Source organism: Mustela erminea, chromosome 9 (assembly GCF_009829155.1).
Source record: "Mustela erminea isolate mMusErm1 chromosome 9, mMusErm1.Pri, whole genome shotgun sequence".
In the NCBI taxonomy this organism is placed as follows: Eukaryota; Metazoa; Chordata; class Mammalia; order Carnivora; family Mustelidae; genus Mustela; species Mustela erminea.
In genome coordinates this window covers 14,668,216-14,689,954 of record NC_045622.1, presented here as the reverse complement: position 1 = coordinate 14,689,954, position 21,739 = coordinate 14,668,216, and the positions used below count along the sequence as shown (strand labels likewise).

The 21,739-nt window shown below is 60.0% G+C and overlaps 1 protein-coding gene across 25 annotated transcripts in view; it reads right to left on the bottom strand.

The window, feature by feature from the left end:
• PHLDB1 (pleckstrin homology like domain family B member 1) overlaps window positions 1–21,739 on the bottom strand; it is a 45,303-nt gene that overhangs the window by 1,395 nt on the left and 22,169 nt on the right. For 7 of the 25 annotated variants that reach the window (XM_032356302.1, XM_032356309.1, XM_032356313.1 and 4 more), the window contains 16 exons: window positions 20,057–20,185; window positions 19,542–19,697; window positions 15,878–15,988; window positions 15,607–15,696; window positions 14,888–15,031; window positions 13,157–13,327; window positions 12,609–12,749; window positions 11,000–11,140; window positions 10,743–10,845; window positions 10,265–10,309; window positions 9,395–9,689; window positions 9,224–9,314; window positions 7,482–7,628; window positions 5,515–5,631; window positions 5,151–5,253; window positions 884–969 (listed from right to left, as the gene is read on the bottom strand). In XM_032356302.1, the coding sequence (XP_032212193.1) occupies window positions 884–969; window positions 5,151–5,253; window positions 5,515–5,631; window positions 7,482–7,628; window positions 9,224–9,314; window positions 9,395–9,689; window positions 10,265–10,309; window positions 10,743–10,845; window positions 11,000–11,140; window positions 12,609–12,749; window positions 13,157–13,327; window positions 14,888–15,031; window positions 15,607–15,696; window positions 15,878–15,988; window positions 19,542–19,697; window positions 20,057–20,185 (2,070 nt within the window). The other 18 variants (XM_032356298.1, XM_032356297.1, XM_032356301.1 and 15 more) reach the window with 18 other exon arrangements.

The window sequence follows — 21,739 nt, the reverse complement described above, 5'->3', positions numbered from 1 at the left end:
TAAGACAGGGCTCACCTCTGACCTTCCATCTGCCCTTTGCCCCCCACCGCCGGCTCCAGGATGCCCTGGAGCTCGAGACTGAGTCCCCATCAGTCATGGGGGCCCCAGGCCGAAATGTTCCCCTCCTCACACCCGGGCTGTCCTTGGACCTGGGCAGGGCCATACCCTGCCGTGTAGGGGCCCTGTTTCTGGGCAGCCCCGGGCACAAAAGTGAGTAGCAACAGAATCGGACACAGAGGGCCCTGCCCGTGAGGACCAGAGCCTCCTCTCGGCGTCAGAGGGGCAGGTGGAGAGAGCTGTGAGTGGGATGCTGGGCTCAGGACCCCAGATGAGTAGAGGTCAGAGCTGAGGCGGCACCAGAGGCTTGGGGGAGGCTGATCTGTGTGACGGCAGAGGGCCCAGGCCTCAAATATGTGCCCTGTACTGATCCCCTCAGCCCCACCCCATCCCTGAGAACTCCTTCCTCCCCTCCGAGCCATCCTTTGGCCTGCCCACCTCCCCACAGGGGCCCAGCCTGCTGTCCTCTCAGGAGGGGCCAGCAAGCCCCTTGGGCCCCCAGGGGCTCCCTGCAGCCCCTGCCGCTCCTCCCTCGGGCCCGGGGGAGGGGGCTGGAGGGAAGAGTGAAGGGTCAGGGACCAGTACGGGACAGGAGGCATTAATGTGCAGTAGTTCTGGTTAGAGGTCGGGGGAGGGGTACCTCAGTCACCACACTGAAGCTGAAAAACCTCTTCTGGGAAGGGGAGAGGGAGAGAGGGAAAGAGAGTTTACACAGAGATCAAGGAAAGGGTCCAGGACTCAAGAAGATGGGCTAGAGGTGGCTGTTCCCAGAAGCCACGGGACCCCGCCCGCCCCCCCACCCCCGGTCCCCATGGCCCGCCCTCACCTTGGCTGCACTGCGCAGGTGGTCATAGTACACTTCCTCAATGGCCTGGAAGTAGATGACCCCCTTCAGCTTCGTCTCGTGCTTGTCTACAAAGAAAACAGGGCCGGGCTGAGGAGGGCTGAGGAGGCCTGCCGTCCCTCAGGCGAGGCGCCCGCACTGGAAACGGGCAGGTTCCCAGGACTCCAAAACAGAGCCCAGCGTGCAGCCCGAAGTGATGGTCGGCGCCCAGCCTTGCTCGGAATTAGAGAACGCAATTACAGCTGCACACCCATCAGAAGGGCAAAAATAGGTGGAAAAGCGACAGCATGCTTTGGGCAAGGCTGGAGAAACAGCTGGTCTGACCGACGACAGGCGTGCACAGCGTCAGCCCTTCAGGAGGATGGGCCGGGTCTACTGGAATGAGGAAAGTGTTTGCCCCCTGAGCCAACGATCCCACTTACAATTACCGCAACCAACAAACTTACGGGACTGTTCGCCACAGCCGTGTTCGCAGTTTGGAAACAAACCAAGGGTTCATCAAGTAGAGATTGGTTAATAAATCAGAGTTTAGCACGTGATGGGATGCTAGACCTCTGTTAAATGATACAGAAATGGGCGCCTGGGTGGCTCAGTGGGTTAAGCCTCTCCTCTGGCTTCGGCTCAGGTCATGATCTCAGGTCCTGGGATCAAGTCCTGCATCAGGCTCTCTGCTCAGCCGGGAGCCTGCTTCCCCCCTCTCTGTCTGCCTGCCTCTTTGCCTACTTGTGATCTTTCTCTGTGTGTCAAATAAACAAAATCTTAAAAAAAAAAAAAAAAGATACAGAAATATCTCCCAGGGGTGGGTGAGGGGAATAAAAGACGCAGATTCAGAAACACACCTTTCAGATGTATCAGATACCTTTCCTCTAGAAAGATCTGCTCTGTCAGCAGTAAAACAAGGAACGTATCAGATGCCACCTTTTGTGTAAGGAAAGGAGTAAAAGCTCTGCGTTTACATTCTAAAGAAGCTCCCAGGACACAAGAAAGTAATAAAAGGGTGAGCTGTTGTGGAGCAGAGGCACAATTCTCAACCTAAACCCTTTCATGTGCTTTGATTTTGGAGCCTGTAGGAGTGCACTTACCTATTCAAGCCCAAGAGTAAAAACCAGAAGGATGGATGTAGCATCTGGAAGCTGGGAAGGGGGGGAGTGGACCACGACACGGGAGAGGAAGGAGCAGGGCCAATGGCAGAGGTGACCATGCCGTGGGAAGGGACTGTGCACTGCCAAGGGGAAGCCCAGGGCCTGGGCCGTCTCATCTCATGGCAAACCCTGCTCTCACCGAAAGGTCACACCATCACTAGGCTCAGATGACAACAGCTGACAGCCTGCCCCCTGGGGTGCACATTCACTGCGCCCCCCCACCTGTGTCGTTCCAGGCCTAAGTCCCCAAGCCAGGAGCTGGGGCCTCACCCTCTGCCCCTTCAACTCCCCTTCCCTGAAGACAAGGGGTGGGAAGCTTCCTCAAGCAATTCGAAATCTCCTCCCACTGGGACCCTGCTGCCATCTTGGCGTGGTAAAGGCTGTTCACAGGCCGCTGCCCACACCACCCCCCAGACCATCTCACAACCTTCTCCTGCACCAAGTTCTCTCCTGCCAGGCGCAGCTTCTCCTGGGCCCTGCACTGGGGGCTCTGTGTACACTGGAATGGTCTCTGGCCCATTCCCTCGGCAAACTCCCTAAGTGGTCTTCAAGACCCGCGGCAAATGTGACCACGGCGGTGCCCGTTCACGTGCTCTCGCGGTCCCACAGCACGGACGTTCCTGCACAGAACTTACCCTGCTGAGTCTCAGCCCTCCCCTGCCCATCACAAATCTGCCTCCTCCAACAGCAACAACCATGTGCCTAGCACACACAGCAGGGGCTCAGTGTTAAATCCTAGTGTTGAGTCCTAGGCACTGGCACCACCAGAAATCAGAGATCCTTCTCTTAAGAACTCTAGTGGGGTGGAAAGCACAGACGGACAGCCTTGTATTAGCTATGTGACCTTGAGCATGGCTAGGAACAGCAAGAACGCACCTACCCGTCAGAGGCAGTCACAAGCGGGAGGTGGCTGGTTCAGCGTCAGGCACCTGCCGTGGCCTCTGATCACAGGGCAGGCAGAGCCTGCATGAGGCAAGGGTCCTACAGAGCAGAGGGCAGGACTCCATTCCCGGTAAGGCGGGGCGAGGGAAGCCTCCACAGAGGTTGTATCTGATCTGGACCCCGTGGCAGAGACGGGTTCCACCAAGTCAGTGGGAGGAGGAGCCAGGCCAGGGCAGGAAGAACCACAAGCTCAAGGCAGGAGCAGCCAAGTCACACTCAGGGCCCTGATGAGGCCCCAGGCCTGTCTCTATCAGACACTTCTGCTTAAGACAAGGACGCAGCCCCACCCCCGCCCCAGGCCTGGCCATCCCTCCAACAGCGGCTCCTTCCACCTCTTCCTTCACAGCTCAGCTCTGCAGCCCCCGCTTCCTGACCACCCACCGCTCCTCATCTTGTGCAGTCTGGCTCCCGCCCTGGACGCAGCTCCAGTCCCTGAATGGGGACCTCTGGGTCCATGTTGTCCTTGGCCTTTCTGCAGTGTCCCTCATCGCTGCGGACACTCCCTGCCTGCAAATGTCTGCTCCTTCGGCTGGCTTCCCTCCCCATTTCCGCCCCTCATCAGGACGGAATCTTCCTTCATTTCACAAACATTCAGGAAGGTCATGACTGCCCAGCACCAGCCCAGCACCTGGCCTGTGCCTTCCCACTTCCTGCCCGACCCCTTTGCCAGTCCCTCCTCCTCCCCCTTCCCCAGGGCACAGCCCTTTCCCTCTTCTCTGCGCTGAAGTCCAACTGCCCCGGTTCAGTTTTAGCTCTGGCGCCTCAGCAGCTGTGAGACCTTGGGCAATTTACTTAACCTCTCTGAACCTACGTTCCGTATCTGTAAATGGGCGTAAAATAGTGCTTCCTGCACAAGACAGTGATGAAAAGTCAATGAGATGATGCAGGCAGAGGGCTTACCGTTCGACAGCACTCAGCAGGTATGATCTGCTACAACTATTACTCCAGCACAGTCAACTTTAACCCTGACCTTTCTCCTAAACGGAGTCGGCCCAGGGCCACTTCAACTTCAATATGCCTAAAATGGAGCTCTCCCCCCACCCCTACTGTCTCCCTCTATTGCCCACAAAGTCCCTTCCCAGCGCAGGTGGAAACATGGGGACACACGTGCCTCTGGCCTCTCCTGCCTCCCACACCCAGGGCCCAGGCAATCAGGGAAGGCTTCCTAGAGAGGGTGGCACTTGGTCAGGGACCAGGTTAGACCAGAGGCAGGCACTCTGGGCCCTGGTGTCTCTGCCACCAGACACTTCAGCCCTCTCCTTCCAGACTCTGAACAGGATTGCTCTGCCCCGCTTTACAGCGGGGCAGAGCTGGGGGACTGGTTGAGCAGCCCTGCTAGCGACCTGAGGACAGACCCCAGCCAGGGCATTTAATGCCCATGCAAGGCACAATTAAGCTTCTCTTTACCCTCTGCCACCGTGGCCAGCAACGTTCTAAAAACACACGCCGTCCAACAAAGGAAACAATGACGCAGAGGGGAGCAGGGCCCCACCAGCCCACAAGGTACACGGACACATATTGGGCAAGAAAGGAAACTGGTTTTTGAGCCCCTGGGATGTGAGGACTTGTTGCCCCACAGCGCGGCCTGGCCTCTCCAGGCCAGTGTGCCACACGGCGTCCTTCACTCAACATGGGAACCGTCCAGACGGGAACCCCAAGGACCGGCAGCGACGCTGGAGGCAGTGTGGAGGGAGCAGAGAGAGCAGGAAGCTCCAAGGGGCCTGTCTGCAGGGCTGTCCCGATCGCTTCTGGCACCACTCAGCTGCTCATCAGAGTCTCTGAGGGAACGTGCCCAGGGCAGAATCCACAGGACTCCACACGCCCACGGAGCCTGTGCGGCCCCTACAGCACGCCCATCCTGCCCAGCCTTCCCAGTCTGGCCACTACCTGCCTCCCTGACAGCAGCTCCAGGGACAGCCGCAGCCACCCCACTCGTCACCAACGCCTCCGGCAGGGCCCAGAACTTACTCCGTGCTCGGTGATGTCGCCAAATACATGAATGACCAAGACTGAAGGGGGACCAAGTACAGCCCGTGCGCCGTCAGCAGGGGGAGGTCAGGCCCCGCTCAGACCCCCCAACCCCCCACTGGGAAGCCTGGTGAACACCAGCTGCCCTAGGGGCCAGCCCAAGGGTCCGGGCTCCGAGACATCTGACGGGAACTCACCCACGTAATAGGAAAGGGTGCGCTTGAGCCGGTCGAAGACAAACCAGCGCTTCTTCCACGATTTAATCTTGCCGCCCATCTTGACCAAGTAGCCGCGGCAGACCTGCCAAGGAGCAGGGGGGTGAAGAAGGACCCAGAGCAGAGCCCCTGGACCCTCTCCTCCCAGAACGGCACCATAAAAGCCGTCGCCTGTGCCTGGATTCTGGGGGGCTGCGGCCCCCACTGCTTCAGGCCAGCAAGCACGCCCTGGGACGGAGACCTCCAATGTTAGTGCAGGAACTGGGGCCACTATTCCAAGGGCCCAGGAGGCGCCCAGGCTACGGGGTCCCCTCCCCAGCACCCCGGGGTCCCACAGGCCACACACCTTGCTGCTGAGCACCACGTGCAGACAGGTGTCCACGCCGTGGCCCGAGGACTCGATGTGGGTCTTCAGGTCAAAGTCCTCCTTCCGGATCGGCAGGTAGCGGGTCAGGGGTCGTGCCTGGAAGCAGAGGGCAGCGTCAGCAGTCTTCTCTCTTCCCCGTGTCACTGCCCTGTCCAGGTCCCTTGGCTTCAGTCCCAAACCCTCACTGCTGCCATCACGCCTCCCACCCCCGGGGCTACCTCTCCGGTTTCACAGTATTTATGACAAAAGCAGAGACCTAGCAGGCCTGCATCGAGGCAGCCCCCGCCTGGGCAAACTACTAAGTGACTCCATGCCTCAGTTTCCCCACCTAGGAGGAAGACACAGCTGTCCCTGCCTTCTCCCTGCCCCTCGTCTCCCTCCTGGGCTGAGCAAAATAAAGCAAGAGGCCTGAGGTGGGCACACCCTGGGAAAGAAAGCCCAACGAACCATCTGGCCTCGGACTTCTCATGGGACCTTGTTTGGATCACATGGCCTCTCTGGGCCTCCCTTTTCCTTAAAAGTTATACATATATATTACTTAAAAGTAATACAAGGGCTTTGAACTAGATAATCATTAAGGTCTGCTCCATCTCGAAAATTCTGATACCAGGGGCGTCTGGGTGGCTCAGTGGGTTAAGCCTCTGCCTTCGGCCCAGGTCATGATCTCAGGGTCCTGGGATCGAGCCCCACATCGGGCTCTCTGCTCAGCAGGGAGCCTGCTTCCCCCTCTCTCTCTGCCTGCCTCTCTGCCTACTTGTGATCTCTCTCTCAAATAAATAAATAAAATAAAATAAAAAATTCTGATACCAGCTAGACCCCTCAGTCCACTGGAATTTTTTTCCTACTCTTCCTCTACATTAGAAAGGCCAGAAAAGGAAACACCATAAATTTAGAGAAAAAGCAAAATGCACAGCTTCCAGGAGGTGCTCCCGAAGACGGGCTGTCTGCACCCACTCCCACAGCAGACACGGCTGTCCCTGGAGCAATGTCTAAGCCCCACGGCAGGGGGCGAGGGGACACAGACATGAAGTGGCCACTGACTGAGGCCGGAAAGGGGAACTGGACGCCTGACAGAGATCCCAAGCATCGAGGGAGAACTGAAGAGTTTCTGATTATTTCATCTGTATTTTTTTGAGAGAGAGAGAGGGAGTGTGAGGGGGCGGGAGCAGAAGGAGAGCCCCAAGCCAGCTCCAAACCCAGCGCAGAGCCCGACATGGGGCTCGATCTCATGACCCCGAGATCATGACCTGAGCTGAAACTGAGAGACGCTTAACTGACGGAGCCACCCAGGCACCCCCTGGTTATTTCTTAATTCCCAAACCCAATCCAGGTGGCCTACCCCCTTAGAATTCATGTTGTTGCCTCACAGGACGTCAGGGAGCTGTGGTCGCTGGTCACTGCTGGGGAAGATCCCACCGGACCCCTCACCCTGGAGCGGAGCTTGTAAGACCCAGCAGGAAGGACTAGCCTGAGTCCCACAGGCTCTCACACTCGGGGTCCAGGATCTGAGACCAGAGACATCGCAGATCTCCCTACACAACCTAACTTCTCCTTCCGCCTTCAATTGTCCTACTCAAACCTTCTGCGTAAAGAAAAAGCTCAAGGATTCCTGTCCCAGAACGAATACAGCTCTCTCCCAGAGAGGCAAGCCGGAAGTCAGAGTGACACCATCTGCTGGGAGCGGGGACACCTGGAGCTGCCAAGTCTGGGGCAGCGAGGGCCAGGACAGCCACGAAATACAGACGCACACACGCGCGCACACACACACGCAGGTCTCTGCTCCTGCGGGCTGAATGAGTCTCAAACAGAATTCTGCTCGTGGAGCCAACAGCAATCTTTTCCAGAGGACAAGCTGCGTGACCCCGTAGGACCAGCCCGGGGCATCCCCAGCCCTCCACAGCCCCGCCCTCAAGCCAACCACCCAGTGCACCCCTTCGCCCACGCACCTGGGAAAACTGTTTCTCCCGCATCTTGACCTCCTTCTCCACCAGCTGCTGCCTCCTGGCGCTCTCGCTCTGCAGCCTCCGTTCCACCTGCTCACGCCGCCTCCGCTCCTCCTCGAGGGCCTGCCTCCGGAGCTCCATCTCCCGCTCCTGCCCCCACAGCCAGGGGTCAGCGCCCACGGCTGCCCTCTCCCGCCCCTTCCGCCGCCGCCCCTCCTCAGGCTGGGGCAGAGGCTCAGGCAGCACCCACCTCAGGGGGCAGCCTGGCACCAGAGAGCATCACCCCCAAAACCCACCCTCTGCAGGCACCTTGCCAGTCAGGTTAAATGCTTTGATGTGAAACCTCCTGGCTTTGGGGGGTGCCTGGGTGGCTCAGTGGGTTAAAGCCTCCGCCTTCGGCTCAGGCCATGACTTCAGGGTCCTCTGCTCGGTGGGGAGCCTGCTTCCCCCCCCCCCCGCCTGCCTGTCTGCCTACTTGTGATCTTTCTCTGTGTCAAATAAGTAAATAAACAAAATCTTTACCAAAAAAAGAAAGAAAGAAAGAAAGAAACCTCCTGGCTTCAGATTCGGATCTGCTGCCAGGATGAGCTCTGCAAGCCTGACAAAACCACTTAAACCCCCTCGTCCTCTGCCGTCTCATCTGTAAAATGGGGCCGAGCACACCTCCCAGAACATCTCCCAGGTATCAGAGTAACACTTAAATGAGATCATGTAGCTAAATGCCCATCACAGATGCCAGCAGCACGGAAGCGCCGGATAAACGGGGTTCATCACGCTTTACCTGAGCTCCTAGCACACACACCGCCTGACTTTCCCTAATACTAGGTAGATTCCAAAATCCCTCCCAAACCACTAAGGCCCTTTGAAAGCAAAATACAAACATTCCTAGTTGAACTTTGAACTTTCTGGGGAAAAAAGACACGCACTTACAGAAGCCATTCTTAAAAGGGTTTAAAAGTCATTAGAACAAATCCTCAAACACAGAGCCCGTCTGTGGCGTGTTGTGTCCTCATCAACAGTGACGGCCTTAGCACCATCCGCTCCTGGCTGCCATTTCTCCCCAGCCCCAAACTGACCAGAGTCTCCTTTCTCTCTGTGGGCCAAGCTGCTTCCAATGTGCCCTCCTTCAATGGGAGCACCACTGAGAGGCCTTCTTTTCTAGCTGGCCTAGCGGAGGCCTCCTGCCCCCAGCCCCACTCACCCCTCCAGAGACGCAGAGCGCCCAGCGGGTGAAGACAGAACAGCCTCTGCAGAGACCCCCACAACCCCCTTCCGCAGGCCTGGGCCCCTCAGCCTGGCTGTGCCTGGGACACCGCTCTGGTCCCACCTGTAGGCCTGCGGGCAGAAGCCACGGCCTCGCTCTGCCCCACCCCCACCCCCCTCACTCCCCCCAGACCCTCCGCCAACACCCCTGCTCTGGCCTGGACACCTGCCTGCTCTTCTAGTCCGACCCCTCAGGCCCCCATTCCCACCTTTCCTGCCCCTGGGGGAGACCAGAATCAGTTCCCGTGGTGGCCAGAACACCCCCAAGCCAAACACACAGGGGCCAGAAGCCGCTGTCCGGGACATGCCTGGCAGTGACCACGCTGCCACCCCTGAGGTGTCCTGAGAGCTGGGACACCTGCCATGTGGCCAGGCCTCCTCCACTTGAGGAACATGAACTTTTAAACCCTTTCTCCCTCAAAGGAAGGTCTCGAGGCACTGGGGGCAGAGAAGCTGGGGTTGCCCAAGCGGGTCCTCCTCACCCTGGACTCCATGAGCCGGCTCTTCTCGGCGTGCGCCTCCTTCAGCATCTTCTCCATCTCCTCGATCTTGGCCACGTCCAGGCCGCTGGCGCTGTGGGGAGAGGGAGAGTGGAGGCATCAGGAGGCCGGAGGTGGCTGGCAGAGGCGGGGCCGGCCCCCCAGGGCAGGTACCTGGACATGTTGTCGGGCGAGCAGGCCGAGTTGCCGCCGGTGGAGATGCTGGTCTCCATGCTGTCCGAGCTCTCCAGGCTCAGCGTGTCATAGGCGTGCTCACCGTCCTCCCCGCGCTCCCGGCCGGCCGGCAGGTGGTGCAGGATGGAGTGGTGCATGAGGGGGGGGAAGCCGGAGGGGCCCGGCGGGAAGGGGGCCGCCCCGTGCAAGGCATCCCACTGGCACTGGGCCTCGGCCGCCGCCTTCTGCTTCAGCTCCGCCAGGCGCCGCCGCTGCTCCTCAATCACCTGCTGTCCTGCGGAGGGTGTGTGTGGGGGGTCACAGCGGGCCCTCTGGGGGACACGGGCAGCATCACAGAGGGATGAGATGAGCCCAGCCCTCGGTCCCCACCAGCTTCCCTAAAGCCCCGCCAGCACTGCGGTCGCCTGCACGACTGGACACGGCCACGTCGTGTGGCTTCAGCGCTCCTTCTGCATCCTGGGCCCAGCGGGGCACAGACCCTGCCCGGGCGGTGCCTCCAGCTCACCATCATCACCTGGAGAGCAGGGCAGGACGCATGCACCACCCGCCTGCCAGGGAGGGGAGGGGGAGGGGGCGAGGTCCGTGAGCAGGGTGTCCGTGCAGCGCCCGCAGTGACGCACAAGCAAGAGCGACACCAGCAGCGAAGAAGAGGAGGCGAGGCAGAGCGCAGCTGAGGCGGGGCCCAGTCTGGCTCAAGGGGTGCGGCCAGCCAGACACCCCATCACGGCTCAGCCGGGGAGGCCACAAGGGGTCGGGATGGGGCAGCAAGGACCTGCGCGGGACACGTCATGCAGATGCCCAGGTGGGGCCGCCTGACCAAAGCAATGCCCCCAGTGACCACCGCTCTACCTGCTGGGCTGTCGGCTGGGGGGGGCTCGGCAGGAAGCGACTCGCCTGGTGTGGGGGCCCCGGGCAAAGAGTAGGGTAGAGAGACACAGAGGGGATGAGACGAGGGAGAGGCACAGACATGGGCTTTCAGAACAACCAAGATGCACACAGGCAACCAAGCCTCCTGGGTCCCCAGAGCTGGTATCTCAGAGAACCAGCTCTGGAGGCCATCAGGTACCCCACCCCCATTTCCAGACAGGGCGACGTCCACCCCAGCTCAGGCCGACAAGCATCTCCCTTCTTTGCTGAGCTCTCTGGAAGGACTGTACGGCCCCTAGCCCTCAGTCTCTTGATAAATGTCCAGGAAGCTCTTCAGATACTCAATCTAAACGTTTCCTGCGCTTGGCTACAACTCCATTAAAGCAAAGAAACACCGTGGCAAGTGTGGGGTAGGGGGCGCGGGGCAGATATCCAGGGCCCCGGGAAAGCAGCCACTCACCCTTCTGCTGCAGGGCAAGCTGGCGCTTGGTCTCGATGTCCTGCAGCGTGGCCGCCAGGTTGCGAGGAAGGCTGCCTGTCCCGTTCTGGGCGAGTAGAGCACTCTGAGGGTGAGGGAATGGAGCACTGGGACCTGGCTCTGGGAAGACCCCGCCTCCCAAAGCTTTCCTGGGTGGCCTTGACCTCTCCCCCGTAGCACACCCTCCCTGTCCCTACCCCTGCCATGCCACACAAGGAGCCCACCCAATGTCCTCAGACCTTTGGAGAGGGGCTCCGGCCCAGGGTAGCCACGCTGAGCTGGGAGGAAGAGGAAGAAGAGCCAGAGGAAGAGGGGAGGGGGCCACTGCGGGTCCGGGGCAAGGGGCTGGTGGCCTCACCATCCATCTTAGAGCGGTAAACCTGGAGGGAAGAGATCCTGCCTGGTCAGCTCTGGCTTCCCCACCGGCTGCCAACCCCAGGTCACCTAGGCCAGCTGTGATCCAGGTCCTGCCCTGGCACCAGGACCCCCAGGCCATTTCCAGCAGACAACGGCATTGAACTCCTTGGGCCAGCCCAACCGACAGGTGGGACAGGGGGGACAGGGGTTATAGGCAGCCACCAATCCTTTTCCAGGCAGTTCCTCTCTGGGCCAATTCCCAGCCCCACCCCAGGTCTGAGAGAAGATCCTTGGGAGGAGGCATTCACATCTGTTGGGCAGGGCTATGCTGGAGACCAACAGCAGGTCAGGCTTCCTTCAGGTCCCGCCTGGCTGCTAGTAGGCTCTGTGACCTTGGGCTGTGTACCTCCCAGCTCTGGGCCCCGGCTTCCTTATCTGCAAAAGGAGGGAGCGGCACTAGCCAAAGGAACTGTCCAGCTCCCTCCCGCTGAATATGGGGCCTGGAGGCATGAACCCCGAGTCCCAGCACCAGCTCTGCCACTTCCTAGTCGTGGGGCGCCCTAGTCGTGGGGATGACTGACTTCTCTGAGCCCCAGTGTTGGCTCTGTAAAAGCAGAGAGTGAACTGCTGATGGTCACATGAATCAAAACACATACAAATCTCAGGGTTCCTGGGGGGCTCAGTCGGTTGAGCATCTGCCTTGGGCTCAGGTCATGATCCTGGGGTCCTGGGATCGAGTCCACATTGGGCTCCCTGCTCAGTGGGGCGTCTGCTTCCCTCTCTCGCTGCTTCTCCCTCTGCTCATGCTCTCTCTCTCAAATAAATAAAATCTTTAAAAAAAACAAACTTCTAACCAGCTGGACATGAAGTACAGCTGCCCCACACGCTAGAAGAATCCAACTCCTCCTAAAGGGACATGAAACTCGAGATGAGGCCACAAAGACAGAGTGCAGTGCTTGCACCCCAGAAGGGAATCTTGAGCGCTGGGGTCCTGGGCACAACCACAGGTCAGCACCCTGACCCCTTTCCCCACCCACTGTCAGCAGCTGGCCACAGGCAGGCCCACGCCCTGCACAGAGACGCTGAGGAGGCCCGGGCACGTCCTCGGGGCTGTCACTTCAGTCTCTGCCCCACCAGTACTGCCCCTGTCTGTCACCCATGGGGAGACCCGGAGAGCAAAATGCCAGCCACACTAGTTCCAGCTGCAAGAGGCCCAAAAGGGCATCAGGCCCCCCCAGACCGAATGAGAGACTCCAGGCCTGAGAGTGGCCAGGGACAGAGCAAAGCCACGGTCCGTCCTAGCATGAGGCACCAGAGCCACCCCAACCTGACCGCTGCCCGTGAAGCAATGTCAGAGCCCAGAGGCCCCTTGCTGCCCTGACCTGACTGACCACCACCTCCCCACCCCATCTGAGGTGGCGCTGTGTGGCCGCTGGACCGGCAGGAGGTACCCAGAGCAGAGAGAAGCAGGGCTCGGAGAGAGGGGGTTACCTGCAGCTGCCGGGAAGCTTTGGCGGGCAGAGGCGGGGGAGAGGAGCGCGGGGAGGCTGCAGCGGGGCCGGTCCCCAGCCCGGCCATCAGCTCCTGGTACCACTGCTCTAAGTCTACAGCAGGGGGCAGCAGCTCCTCCATCTGGAGTGGGGCGCGGGGAGGGGCGTGGAGAACAGGCGGGGAGGGGAAGGGAGGGGAAGGTTGGAGAAGAGTAAAGGCGGGCCACAATGGGAGGGGGGACAGGAAGTTGAGGGAGAAGGGAAGGGAAGAAGGACAGCGTAAAGAGGAGGAGGAGAAAAACAGTGAGAGAACAGTTGCTGTGAACTCGCCGAGGGCAAAGAGGAACAGTCAGGACACAACTCCCAGACCAGAGACTCGTGCTATGCCAGCCACGATGCCAGCCGGCCAGCGCCCACCGGCACGGAGCACTCCCGGGGGCTGGTCTGGAGCTCAAAGCTGGGAAGCAGGGGTGGGACACAGACACACTCACACACACACAGCCACACCAGCAGCGCGCCGGGCATGGCAGGAACACACAGACCACCAACCTTGGGTGAAGGCGTGAGAGGAGCGGAGGAGGAAGAGGGCAGCACGGGAGGAAGGCAGGTGGCGGGAACCAGGTCCCGGGAGGCAGAGGCCCAGAAAGGCAGGCCTGGCGCAGGGGCTGTGGGCACGGGTGAGGAGCCCCACATCGCCTTTAGCTGCTCAAGCGTCACGTACTTGGGGGCAGGCCAGGATGCGGGAGGGAATACGAGAGGTTAATGGAACTGCGACCCGAGCGCCAGCCCTGCCCATGGGCAAGGGAAGGTAATCACAGGAAGCGCACAGCGGCAGAGGAGCTCCGAGCCCCGCAAGGCGAGTCCTCTCAGTTGGCCTGCCCCGCTTTGAGCCACCAGGAGCTGATGCTCCCGAGGCCCCCAGGAAGGGAGGGAACCACTCCCAACCCCCTTATGCCAGCGGCCCTTCTCCCTCACTGTTGAAGAGACCCTGTTGTCCCCCCAAGCCCCACCCAGGCCGGAGGCACCATCTGGGCACCCACGAGGAGGCACCGGTGGGCTCCCTCCGTGGCTGGTACCTCACTGTCAGGCAGGGGCTGGGCGAGCGCGCCGGGGGAGGCGGCAGAAGCATGGGGGTCCAAGCGGAAGCACAGCTGGAGAACCTCTGCCAGGCTCACATACTCCTAGGGGGCCCGGTGGGCGGGGGAGGGATGGGCAGATTAGAGGTTAAAGGGTACAACCAGGTACCCGACACCCAAACTCCATGCCTTAGGGCCATCACTCCAGTCAATGCAAGATCCAGAGCAGGGGCAGGGAGCTCAGTGGCCCACTGTGCCTGGAGACAGCTGTGGCCGGGCGGGGGACCAGAAAAGGGCAGGGAGAATGGTCTGAAAGCTCTTCTTGACCTCTGCCTTTTGAAGCTGCCTGGGCATCCAGGCCCTGCCCCAGGCAGACCCTGAAGGCCCACCCCTGGGTTTGGTCTGGGCTGCGGACAGGAGAAGCCAAGAAGCCTTCCAAGAGTCCACTGAGGATCAGGACCCAGCCCCCAGAGAAGCCTTCTGTCTCTGACACCCTGGGCATCCCCCGTGGGGCACGCACACACACACAGCATGGGCACGGCCACCACTCCCGAGCATCTCCTCGCACATCTGCTGGCGCAGGAGCTGGAAGGGGAGGGATGGAGACACCACTAGGGGTGAGCTGCATGGGCTCTGAGAGAAAGAGACCTTAGCAGGGAACAGCTCAAAGCCCGAGAAGAAACATGGGCTCAGTGCCCATGGGTTAGTACTTGGAGAGATACTAGCACGTGAGCTTGTGGGGCGGGAGGTCAGGGCCTGGCACAGCCCCCAAGCAGGTCCTCAGCTCCCGGGGCTCCTCTAGGTGCTGCAGGCGTGGCAGGCATCCAGAACGTACGCGGAGTGCACGGGAGCCTGAGCCTGCCCTACCCAGAGGGAGCTCCAGCCTGGCCTTGCTCCTGAGGGCAACTGTCCTCCAAGGGTCAGGGAAAAGGAAAATGAGCTGGGGGGTCCAGTGGGTTGTGAGAACTGCATGCAGAAGGCATGCAAATTAATATGCAAATCGGTGCTCTGGTTTTGCATGGGCTTCCCAGGCCCCCGCCACAAGAGTGGGATGGCACACTCGCTCAGACTCTCACAAGCTCTGGCCAGAGGGTAACGGCCACACACCCTGCGGCCAGGCCCTTGGGAGAAGCTGTAGGCAGGAGCTCGGCAAGCAGGCAGGCAGGCAGTGGGCACAGCAGAGCAGGCAGTCAGCTGTGATTACCTCTTGTGCTCTGGGGCAGAGCTGAATGGAAGCAGGTGGGGTTAGGGGAACAGAGGAGGCCGCGGGCTCTGAAGACCCTGGGAAAGGGACCAGAGTCGCAGGCCCAGGCCCCATCTCTGGGGCCTTGGAGATGAGCAGTTCAGCCTACAGAGAGGGTACATGGTGAGGGGCCTCTCCCCTCACACAGCCCAGCCACCCCGCCCCGGGCCTCGGTGGCTTGTGCAGGGAGGGGGGGAAAAGAGCTTGGGAACTGGGGCACGTCCTCATTGGGCCTTACACCCCAAGCGTGCAAGGCCTCAGGAAAGAGCGGCTTAAGGGACGTCAGTGCCCACTTCTCGGCCAAGAGCCCAGCTCTAGACTGAAGCCCAAGGAGCGCCCAGCTCAGGCCCCCTAGAGTCCTGTGCTCCCCATCAAGGGGAGTCTGCCCAGCCCCCACCCTTACCAAACCTGCGGGCTGCCCAGCCTCCCCAGTCAGGCAGCCTGACTCCTCCAGGTGAATTTAATCCCCCAAACGGTAGTATCAGGAAGGTATCTTGAAAAGCAGCAGCTCGTAGCCACAGAGGGTCAAATCCCAGACGTCAGGGCCACTCCCACTCAACCTCTCCAGTCTTTGAAAATGTCCCCATACTCAACCCCGGGGCGAAGGTGCCCCCCTGTGGCTCCAGAGCCTCCCAAGAGACCCACTGGGCCTGAAGCTAGGGCTGAGCCCAGCTCGTTACCTCTTTGAGAGTGGACGTGGTCTTCGGGAAGGGCCTGCCTCCTGTGAGCGAGTGGTATCTCCCCTCCAACACAGTCAGTCTTTCCTTCTCCTGCAAACCCCAATGGGCAGAGTCAGCACGGGGTGGGGGGGCACGGCGAGGAGGGAGGGGGAAGGCCAAGGAAGGGGGTCCCGCGTGGCCGGCAAAGTGCCCCCCCGCGGCCCCTCCACACCCATCCCCCACCATCCACCCCAGCCCTGACCCCCCCACCCCGCCACTCTGACCGGGGTACCTTCTGCAGCAGCTGCAGGGAGGCGTTCTTTTCCCGCGCCAGGCGCTCGGACTCCTGCACGGCCTGGGCCCGGATCTGGCCCGCCTGGTTGTCCAGGACTGCCAGACGCTCCTGGAGGACAGGGGAGTGGTCGGTCGGGCCTGGGCGACAACAGGGTTGAGCCCACGGGGAGACCCATGGCTTGGGTGGAGGGCACCAACCAGTTAGTTCTTCCCCTCGGCTTCAACTCACCCTGGGAAAAACTGGCAACTACAGTCAACTCCTCCCCTCAGCCCTGCCTCAACTAGCACCACCTGTGCCATCAGGCTCGCCCACTAGAAGCCGAGTCCCCTGATGCCCCTGCCCCGCCGTCAACAAGTCCACAACCCAGGGCATACTGAAGAGTTCTCCACCTGCCCCCATGCCCACAGCCACCCCCCAAGTCAGCTGCCTTCCCAGCTGGGACCTCTTCACCAGCCTCCTGCTCCCACTCTCTTGACTGTCTGGTGCACCCCCCTACCCCCTTCCCACAGCCACAAACACCTTCTTAAAATGGCTTTGGAGCTTTGTTTTTGTTTGCTTCTCTAAATTTTCTAATGCTTCTAAAAATATATACGTATTACTTGAATTTTTTTTTTCTTAAACCCACACATAAGGTTAGGTCACTCCTCTCCCCAAAATCTTTTGAGTGACTCCTCATTATTCACAGGCCAGAGCAGTGACTCCAAAGCTGGCATTTGGGGGCTCCCAGAACGGGGCCTACACTCTTCAGCCCCCGAGTCCCCCCAGCCTGGCTGTGGGGTACAATAAGCTGTGCAGCGCATGCTCTCAGGCCTTCCTAACACCGCCCCCCTCAGTGCGGCAGAGCAACCCCGACTTTCCACCGCTCAGAGCTCGCTTAGCTTCGAAGGCCAGCTGAACGCTACCTTCTCTCCCAACACCTTCCTCATCACCACTCAATTTCTCGGCTCCTCCCGCTGTGCTCAGATAACTCTATAGCGCCCTCTGCCTCATACTACTGGTACTTGTCAACACGTGTCTCCGTCACCACCCCGCTCCCTGCTGTCTGATCCAAGGGCAGGGTCACTGTCCCCATATCCCCAGCAGGGCTTAGGCCAGTGCCTGGCTCAACAACCAGGTGCTAAAAGGAAACAAAAAGAGAATAACATGAGAGAGAAGGATGGGGGTGGAAAAAAACGGGCTGGGTTAATCCCAGGAGGGCTTCCTGAAGGAAGTGGCCTTAAACCAACACCATTAAGAATTAAAACCTCAGGGCCCCTGGGTGGCTCAGTGAGTTAAGGCCTCTGCCTTGGGCTCAGGTCATGATCCCAGAGTCCTAGGATCGAGCCCCGCGACGGGCTCTCTGCTCAGCGGGGAGCCTGATTCCTCCTCTCTCTCTCTGCCTGCCTCTCTGCCTACTTGTGATCTGTCAAATAAATAAATAAAATCTTTAAAAAAATTTTTTTAATTAAAAAAATAAAAAGTTAAAACCTGAAAAACCTGAACGAGGAGGGAGGGTAGAAGGGAGCTGCCCCAGAACTGAGGTCAGCCCAGGGGGTAATCACCACAGCAAGATCTGTTGTTTACTGAGAAACTGTTAGTACCCAAGAACTCTGCATTTTGTTACCTCATCTAATCCTCTTTTGAGGCAGGTTCCTTTACACCCATCTTACAATTAAGAACACTGACATAGGGGGGCTGCCTGGGTGGCTCAGTGGGTTAAGCCTCTGCCTTCAGCTCAGGTCATGATCTCGGGGTCCTGGGATCAAGTCCCGCATTGGGCTCCCTGCTAGGCAGGGAGCCTGCTTCCTCCTCCCTCTCTCTCTCTCCCTCTCTGCCTACTTGTGATCTCTCTCTGTCAAATAAAATCTTTAAAAAAAAAAAAAAGAACACTGACATAGGGGCACCTGAGTGGCTCAGATGGTTAAGCATCTGACTTCGGGTCAGGTCATGATCTCAGGGTCCTGGGATCGAGCCCCACCTCGGGCTCTCTGTTCAGTGGGGAGCCTGCTTCCTCCCTCTCGCTCTACCGCTCCCCCCACTTGTGCACACACGTGCCCACACTCTCTCAAATGAATAAATAAAATATCTAAAAAGAAAAAAAAAGAACACTGGTATATTTAGGAGCTAATGAGTGCTAGAGCTGGGATGAGACCGAATCTGTCGGGACTCCAAAACCAGTTCTCTGAACTACCACTCTGCCTCACAGCGGAGATGATAGGGGAGCACTGGACGCCAGGACAGACGGAGTCTGGCATGGGTGGGACACTGGGAGCTGAGGGAGGAGGGAGGCTGAGCAGGTCAAGAGAAGGCAAAGGGAAGAATGTGACCCCCCGAGTCTCAGTGGCTGAGCTTGGTTCCCAGAAGCCAACATGAGCACGGGGAGGAGAGAACAGGGGTCCAGTCCCACTGACCCCTCCCAAAGTCCCTGGAGCTTGCACCCACCAGGACCTCAAAGGGATGGGATGAGCTGATGTAGGGCTCTCTGCTGCATCCTCTCCGAAGGGAAAAGGAAGAGGCTGGGGGAGGGCCAGCCCCTGACCCCAGGGCAGTACAGCGTAAGGAAGAGAGATTTCCAGGCCAGGCAGGTCTGGGGTCCGACGCTGACTCTGAAGCTTATAAGCTGAGGTGTGGGGCAGACATGGGGCTTCTTGGAGCCCTTGTTTCCTTGTCTATGAAACGAGGATAAGAGCCCTGGCCTGTGAGACCATCGTGAGGTTGGCATAAGCTAACCCAAGAAAGCCTCCTGGCACACACCCTCATGTCGGGAAATGCTCGCTTCCTTCCTTCCTTCCATCTGTCTTGCATCCAGAAGCAGATGCATTTGGAAGGCAGAGAAACTCAGGGAGAGGGGCAAGGGATCTGGGTGCAGGGGGAGGTCCAGAAGCTCCCCACATACCACCAGGCTCAGGCTAGCCCTGAAGACGCCAGCCTCCCCTGATCTCCCTGCCCTCACCTCCCGCCCACTCACTTCAGCTGTCTCAGCCGCAGGCATGTGAGCTGCCAACCATCCTCCCTGTTCTCCTCCCTGATTTAACAGCTTCCTCCTCCCAAATGTATTACACACACACACACACACACACACACCCCTGCCCCATCGCCCTGTTCTGGTCTGGCTGAGAGCAGGAGCAGAGGATCACTACCTCTGGAGCTCCAGAACCCGTGAGGACACCATCCACAATCCCCTTGCTTTCTGGCTCAGCAGAGCTAAGGCTGAGCCATAGCTGGAACCTAGGGGATAGGCTTCCTAAAACCCCTGGCTGGGTCAGTGTCCAGATCCCAGGTCCTTGCATGGTTCCCAGCACGCCCACCAGACAGAGAGACCTGCAAGGGCAGCAGCAAGCCTCCCCCAGCCTCCTCCTCCCCTGTCTGAACCTCTCATTTCTCTGCCCAACCAGGGCCGGCTCCGAGTGGGAGCCCCGTCCAGTCTCCACTGGGAGCCCACGGTCGCTGACAGCTGCTGCTGCCCACCCTGCCCGCCACCCTCAGAGCCCATGCTGTCCCCACATGCTGTCCTGCTGCATTCTCTCCACAGCCTGTTGTTTTGCAGAGAGGGAAACTGAGGCTCAGAAAGGTAAAGTTAGCTTTTATAGGGGATCATCAGCTGGGATCCAGTTCGTTGGCCTCCAACCCCCCAACCTGGCCCTAAGGTGTCCCTCCCCCCAGAGGATGGAGCGGGACATACCTTCCTCTTGGTGATGCTGCGGAGGAGCTCGGCCTGGCTCCTGAGCAGCCCCTGGCCCGCCAGCTCCCGCTCCTCCTCCACTCGGCTCTCCCGCTCTAGCTGCTGGAACTCCAAGTCCTCGAACAGCTTTGTCTCCGTCTCCAGGGCCTCGGCCTCCTTGAACAACAGTGACAGAGGGGGTCAGGTGGTGCGCAGGATACGGCTCCGGGCCTGGAAGTCCAGGCCACAGAGGTGGGAGCTCTGAGGGCTGGCCCCAGGGAAATCGGGGAAGGGACCTGACCCCCCCCAACCCCCTTTCCTCTGCTTGGCTCTGCCCCTTGCCGGGGGCCTCAGCGCCTGGAGTAGCAGAAAGGAGAGAAGCACTCCCCCCATCCTGCCCTGTCCCCTCCAGGCCACAGCACCGACCCTGGTGTCCGGCAGGTACTGCAGGGCCCAGGTGGTCCCGTCCCACTGCTCTCCTCTCTTCTGGGTGGGTGGCCCTCGGGGGCCAGGGAAGGGGGGCTGGTGAAACTGACCCTTCTCAGCTGCTCCTGTAACTGTTCCCGCACTGACTCGGGGCAGTTATCGACCTGCGTCTGGAGCTCGGCGTAGAGCGCCTGGCGGGCCTCCAGGTGCCTCCGTCCCGCGGCCAGCTCCGCCCTCTCCTGGTCGGCGGGAGGGGGGGGGAGGGCGGGCACAGGGGAGAAACAGAACACACACTCCTCAACTCCGGCCCGCGGGCTGTGCGGCCGTGGGGGGTGGGGGGTGCGGCCGGGGCAGGAGAGAGAGAGCCAGCAGGGAGGGGGTGGGGGAGCAGGAAGAAGCCAAGGAGGAGCAGAGGAGGGTAAGCCAGAGGAGAGAGGAAGAGAGGGGGGAAGGCGCGTGGAAGAGGTGATGAGCGGGAGAGGCCAGGAGCTGCCGTGGGAGACGGGACACTCGCAGGTGCACGGGCCGCGTGAGACAGCCAGAGGAGCGGGTCTCAGGCAGAAATTTTGGTCTCTTGGAGTCCCCTGGACTAGAAACTGTTTGGGGGGGGGGGGGGTCCGAAGGAAAGCCCTCTGTTTTCTCTCCAAACCCATCACAAACACCCAGCCTCGGGCTGCTGTTTCTCCCCCTGCCGCTGCCTGGAGACCAAAATTTCACCCTGGGGCAAAGGGTAGAGCCGGTGAGGGTTAAATCGTGACTCGCAGCGGGAGATGTTAAAGCTTGGGGCAGTGCAGGGCAGCGGGGACCCCAGCCCAACTCCCTGGGCCTCCCTCCCTCCTGCCCAAGGTGGATGTAGGGGGGCTGGGGCACTGCAGGCTGAACTCCAGCGGGATGAGGGTTGCAATTAGTTCGGCCGTTGCCATGGCAACAGGAGCCCCAGGAGTGGGTACAGAGAGGAGGTACATAGCTCTGTCTGGGGCGAGATGACACCTCTGAGGGCGGGAAGGGGGACGAGGGGTGGATCTGGTGAGTCACCCCTCCGAAGGACAGGCAGAGGAGAAACTATGATTACTGATTCCAAAACCAGAGTGGGGCCATGGGCTGGGGAGGAAAGCTGAGTGAACCCTCCCCACGGCCACTACCTCCTCCCCCTGCCCCCCCCCACCACCTCAAATAACTGGGTCCAGGAAGAAGGCAAAGTCCTAGACTCCAGTCGATGCCAGATCAGTGAGACATAAAGTTAGGCAGCTTCCCCCGGAAATGCTGAGCTTACATGAAGTAAGTCCCTCTGTGGGATCCTGCCCTGCCCTCCCAACCCAGCCACCCTCCCACCCCCCATCTAGGGAGAGGAGGACCCAATCAGCCCAGTTCCTGGGGTCCAAGCAATTCCCCTTCCTTGGACTCAGCCTTTACAATACCCTATGTTCCAGATGGATCAGGGGTGGGAGAAGGGGAGAGGCCTACCCGTTCCTACCCTCTGGCTGGCGTATTTCAATTTGGGAAACCCCAGAGGGGGAAGCTAGGAAGGGCAGCCATGGTGTGGCACAGGGAACCCGTCCAAGCCCTCCACGGGCCACGTCACCCCAGCTGCACCTCCAGACCCTCGGCTGCTCCGGAAGGAAGAGAGGGAAGGGAGGCGAATGGCTGGCAGACAGCCAGCTTTTTCCCTGTTGTGTAGGAAACCACCCACAGTCTATGGAGGCAGTGCCCAGGGGCTCTTCCAAAGGGGGGCGCTCTTCAGGCTGAGGAGCTCTCAGCCAGGCATTTCCCCCAAGCTCTATCCCTCCTCCCAA